The following is a 6,076-nucleotide window of genomic DNA, read 5'->3' as shown; positions in this document are numbered from 1 at the left end:
TGACCTTTTTCTTCTACTTGACCCTTCAGCTTTCGGATTTCTTCATAGCACTTTTCTAAGGTTCCTTGGCGTTCCAACAAGAGTTTGTCTGATTTCTTTCGACGAGCCCTTTCTGAATTGGCTTCTTTAGTCTGAATCTGGAGTCTTTCAGTCAAATCTGCCAACTGAGCCTCGTAATGTTCTTTCAGCTTCTTCTCTTGAGATTCAGTAGATTTAGGGTCTATAGTCACTCTTGGCCTTTTCTGAGAAGTACTTCCTCTAGCATACAATTCTTCAAGCTCTATTTCTCTTATCTTCAACTTATGGAGAGCAGAAAGCTTCTCTTGCCTAGCAGTATTCATCTTAACTTGCATTGTTTCCATTTGTTAAGTCAATTTCTGATTCTGCTCAACAGTTCGATTATAACGAGGCATGGAGACAATGTTGGGTTGTTCACCAGCAGGAAGATATAAGGGATCCTTAGGAGGGAAAGGCATCCCTTGGGTGTTAGCCACAGTCTTGACCCACTCAGTATAGTCTTTATAAGTTGCACAGTCTCTCTAACCAAAATGCTTCTTATCTCTCCAGCAAATACTTTTCCAGGCTTGCACAGCTTCTGCCATCTGTCCAATGTTGGTGGCCACATGATAGAAAATGTTCTCAGCTATCTCTGTTTGCTCAGGTGGACTGATAAAAGCATATCCAAATGTTCTTCTAGCTAGGACGGGGTTATAGTTGATTCCGCCCCTAAGACCCATGAGAGGTACGTTTTTGAACTTTCCGCAACTCATAATAACTTCCATGTCATCTAAAGCGCTATTGTACCAGACAATTTCTTTAGCCCTCAGCCCCATAATCCTCTCAGCCCACTTAGATGTGTGTCTATTATCAATGAAAGCACCACGCTCAGGCAAATGCGACCTGAACCAACGATATAACAACGGGGCACAGAATCTAACCAAACCTCCCTTTTGACTATTCTTGTGATGGATGGAGTGATAAACGTCTCCCAAAAGTGTAGGAACCGGATTCTGCAGAATGAATACGTGAATGGCATTCATATCAACAAAGTCAGGCACGTTTGAGAACATCATGATACCATAGATACTTAGGGCCAGGATAGCCCTAAATGTGTCCCATTCTTTTGCTTCAGCAGCATCGCAACCCCTTTTAACCAAAAACTCCATACGAAAACCAAAGCATCCTCCTTTCTTGGTGAGATTTGCTTCCACGACCGACTTGCTCAAATAAAGAGCCTTAGAAATTTCAATGGACGTAGGGGCCTCCATGGTGCCATAGTACGGGACTTCTTCCTTTTTGACCGGAACACCGAGGAAAAGAGAATACTCCTCCAATGTGGGAACCAAGAGATAGTCGGGGAACGTGAAACAGCGCAGAGAAGGATTGTAGAACTGAAGCAGGGTATGAACTCCCTCTTGCTCATACTTGGTGAATGGCATTTTGAGAAGGCTCAGAATATACCCATATTTCTCTCGGAACTTGGTCGACTCATCTGGCGTGATCTTCTTTGCTAAACACCCAAGAGAATCCAGATTCGGATTCGGGAATGTATAGGAGATGTTGCGACTACCAGTCTTCAATGGTGGAGCCATGTGTTGGTCGGAGACAAAGCCAAAAGTTCCTGAAAATAAATGAACATGCATGTTAAATGATATGGCGGAATGCATTTCATTGGGAGAATCCTAAAGCCTTTTCATTATTTCTTTTCTTTTCTTCTATTTTCTTCTATTCTTTTCTTTCTTTTTCTTTTTCTTTTTTTTTTTGCAAAAAGGTATATACATCTTTTTTTTTTTTTTTGGAAATAGACTTTAGGATTCTCCACAAATGAAGTGAGGTGGATGCAATAGCATGATGTGTCATGTGTGCAATGTGGTGAGAGACTGAATGTCCCTCGCAACTTTGGACATCTAGATAACACTGAATGTAACAGGTTCAAAATTCCGGCTTCAGATTGCGAAATGGAAATCCGGGTGTGATGAAGGCTAGTATCCTGTCCCTCCCCAACTCACAGGTATGAATTCTAGACACGGACAGGTGGTCCCTAATGGTCACCAGGGTCTACAGTTCCCATGGGGTACAAAGTGTTTGAGGCAACAAGCGTGCCAGACACAGTGTTCCATGAAAGAACCTCGCCCAGTTGTCGTACCCCATGTCAAGCTCGATCGTAGCAAGAGCCACGGAAGTCAACATGAGCATCCACGCTAATCCTATGTGTCACTGACCTGGGTAGTGGGCCTTTTACCTCACATAAACCCCCACCTGCAAAACAAAGCAGAAAAATATGTGGCCCCCACGGGGACCCATAATATAGTCCAGATGCATGATGTGCAAGCAGAAATAAACATGATATGCATGCAGAAAATAAACATGCAAACATATATACAAGATATAGACATAAAAAACAAATAAACACCCAATAAAATAAAACAAACAAAGGCTAGGATCGACTTGCTTAGGTGTCCCCAGCAGAGTCGCCAGCTGTCGCACGCTCGCGAAAAATGAACAGAGTCGCCACCAATATATTTATCCCATAAGGGAAAGGAATATCAGAAAACCTAACAAGGGAAGGAACAAGGTCTTGCGACCAGAGAATCTAGGTACGGGAATCGGTTACGCAAGGGGAAGGTACTAGCACCCCTCACGCCCATCGTACTCGATGGTATCCACCTATGTTTGTTTCTATCTAAAGGGTGTGTACTATGTCTATGCCTACATGCGAATGAATGCAAAAGAAATACGGGGAAAAGAAGGAATATTTACAAGTGTGCTCGCTTAAGCCCCGCGACTTGATGCCTACGTATCCTTTTCAGGAATCAGAGCGCCGTAGTTTGGCTCCATAGTTTTGTTTGTTTTTGTGTTTTTTAGTTGGGCGGAGTTAACGCTCGCGCTCTTGCATAAGGGATCGACCTAGGATGCAATAGAGCGGAGATAACAATGCCCTTAAGAAAGGAGAGGAGAGAGAGAGTTTGAGTGTTTCGAGGAAATCCCTTAAGCAAGGGAAACTCGAGTTACTCTTTGGTTTGTTTTTTTTAGAAGTTGGGAACTTACGCCTGAATGGTACCCTTAAGCAAGGGAGATCCAAGCACTCGAGCATTCCCTTAAGCAAGGGATGTTCAAGCTTCCATTCCCTTTTTAAGAATTTTCACTTTGATTATTAATGTTTTAAGTATTTTCTTTGTATTTTTTATGGGGTTTTAATCAAGCATTTATTAGATGTTTTAGTGTTGTAAAAGAAAAAGAATGAAAGTGGGGGACTAGCCTAATTTCTAAGCCTAGAGTTATTTTATGTACAAGGGATTATCTACCTAAAGTTATGTTAACATGGTTTCTACCTAAGGTTAGGATTTAAAAGAAACATGAAAAGTAAAGTACTAAGTAGAATATTGAAAATAGCATGAAAAAGAACAAGTCAAAATATAGCACAAAAGTGGATTAAAAGTACTATTATTTTTATTCTTGATCAACCAATTACAAGTGAAAAGAAGTAACAATTAAAAACGATTAAAAGAAAATAATATTTCAAAAAAAATCTAATTGGATAGAAAATGCTTTTGTTATTTTTATTTAAGAAAAAAATGAATTAATAGCAACAAAGAATTAAAAGAAAATCTATTTATTATTGTTTTTATTGGCAGCAAAGGGGGTGCACAAGTAATTGTCATTATGAACTAAAATGTAGCTATAGCAAAGACTGGGCTAGAAACCGGGGGGTGGAGATAACAGTCTGGCAATAAGGCCCAATCCAGAAGCGCGTGGTGTAATAGCAAGTGAGGGGTGTGATTCCAGAAACAGTTCCAAGCCCAGGATTCGTGTGGCCCAATACATTGTTCTCTATTTCATTTCATTTTCTTGTTATCAGCATGTGAATATTATATAATATGGTTTTTTTTATTAGAAATATATGATGTAAAATGAATCAACACAGCATCAATTGGTCACGTTCCACCTTAAGTTACTAAAAACAAAATACTCACAAACCAATCAGAATCCACCACATCAAGGCCTAATCATTGGCAAGAGAACAAAATATGGAATATTCCATCATGCACAGCGAATCATTACGCGCCACGTCTGCAAACCAAATGAAGACAAAATTAACTAACGCCGGCGCCGGAGAGACTCACAGTCATCTTCTCCGATGGCTTCCACGGCGGACTTGCTCTGCAAATCTCCAAAAATTCACAAGACCGGCACCATCCGGATCAGTTTTCTCCCCTGAACACAGATCCAGTATCGGTTTTCCTTAACATTCACTCTAACGTCCTAACCGAAACCAGATCTAGAACTCTAATAATCAAGCATACGCTAATGGCACCACAGCAAATCCTATGCTTCGTAGGTTCTAATCATAGTTTAAACACGCACAGATGTAACCAAACCGATTCAAGTATTCAACCACATAATCGCATAGCATGTTCACATGAATGCATATGACCTTAACAAAGCGTCTAAGCATGTTCATAAGGCTATAAAAGCGTACCTGAACGATTCTTGATTCAATGGAGTCAGAAGCTCACAGCGTATCCTCGAACACGTGAAGCTTGATAGTAAGAGTCTTGTACCGGATCTTGAAGCCACTGCTTGAGAGCCAATGCAACAGAGATGAAGATGAGTCTATACAGACACCAAAAGTGATAACATGATGGTGAAAGCCATGGTACTTCAGTGAAGGTGGTGCAGTATGTGTGAACAAGTAACGGAGCCCGTGTTTGATCAACGGAGAAGAAGATGTCACGAAGGCTGGAAGTGGTTTAGAAGAGACAGTTATGGTGGTTAATGGTTAGAGGCGGAGGAGAGTGGTGGTTGAAGGTTGGCGTGATGAAGAAGATGAAGGTGGAAGGAGTGTGGTTATGGTGGTGGCTTCGATCGGAGGGGGTTAGTTACGGTGGAGGAAAAGTTTGTTATGGTTGTTGATGGTGGTGAAAGTTAGTTGGGTGGTGGTTAGGGAGGTAAGAGAGGGAAGAGAGAAGAGAGGAGAGGATGAAGAGGGTGGTGAGAGATTTTGAGAAAAATGGGAAAACGAGAGTGTGTATGAAGTGGGTGAATCCGAGGGAGAGAGTGAAGGGTTCTTTATATAGCAAGAGAGTAAGGTGTATGGGAATGCTTTCTTTAATATGGGACTTGAAGTGTAGCTCACCCTTTGCAAACTTAATGAATAAGCAATGTGCAATTGAGGGAAGTGAATGCATGCCCTTTCACGTAACAGCATATGCATGGGCTTTTTGTAGTAATAGTAAGCTGATGGCGATGAGGAATAGTGCATGCTGCAAGCATATAGTATAGGTCTCGAGCCAGGATTCTTTCATGAGACACCACCTTTGCATGTATATAACTTTCACCATGGTCTACCAATTGCTTCACTTTTGGGGTCATTGCAAGGGGGACATGCAATGGTGCAAGAATGGTGTTGGGATGATTGTAGGATGATGCCTCTATCCCATTCAAACTGGCTTGGGAACATAGAGCAACATGGCTGCCTAGGGCTTGCGCGCGCGTGACCTGACCTGGGTGCATGACATTGGCTTTAACATGGCTTTGTCATGGCATGACTTTGAGTGCCTCTATCTTGGTCTATACACGCCCACTTGCTACCATCCATAACTTATTTGGAAGAGGACATGGCAAGGAAGAGTGTATGATCAGCCTTGTTCAAAATGAGAGCTTGTGGAGAGAGGAAATTGGACTTAAGTTCAGCCCACCATGTGTTTGTGCAAATGCATGCGCATGACTTAGAATTCTGCCTTGGCTGGGTGATCCCCTGTCGCGCGCGGGTCAAAAACGAGTATTTTGTAAAACTGTAGTACGACGGTAAGGTGACTCGAATATCATCTCTCAAGGATTCTTAATTATTACTAACTGAAATCGAATTGGGGGGGTTGGATTGGTTCGATTTTAAGAAGAAAAGTGCTTAAAATAAGTGATTCTGAAATAAGCTGTTTTGAAAATAAGTGATTATGGAGTTAAGCTAATCTGCTGTTTCGGTTCCTATCTATCATCGATTACTACAATATCACTGTCCTAAGCGGAATCTATTCATATTTGATCATAACAACAATCCACAAGCAACATAGAAATT

At 41.5% G+C, this 6,076-nt stretch overlaps 1 protein-coding gene across 1 annotated transcript; it reads right to left on the bottom strand.

Moving 5' to 3' along the window:
- Positions 1-539: 539 nt before the first annotated feature.
- LOC131626925 (uncharacterized) lies at positions 540-1,592 on the bottom strand. The gene has a single exon (XM_058897761.1). It carries the CDS (start codon positions 1,590-1,592, stop codon positions 540-542), a length of 1,053 nt encoding a protein of 350 aa, XP_058753744.1.
- Positions 1,593-6,076: the final 4,484 nt, after the last annotated feature.

The sequence above is a fragment of the Vicia villosa genome, unplaced genomic scaffold, assembly GCF_029867415.1.
Source record: "Vicia villosa cultivar HV-30 ecotype Madison, WI unplaced genomic scaffold, Vvil1.0 ctg.000334F_1_1_3, whole genome shotgun sequence".
In the NCBI taxonomy this organism is placed as follows: domain Eukaryota; kingdom Viridiplantae; phylum Streptophyta; class Magnoliopsida; order Fabales; family Fabaceae; genus Vicia; species Vicia villosa.
The sequence above is the reverse complement of the archived record's forward strand: the minus strand, read 5'-3'. Positions and strand labels throughout refer to the sequence as shown.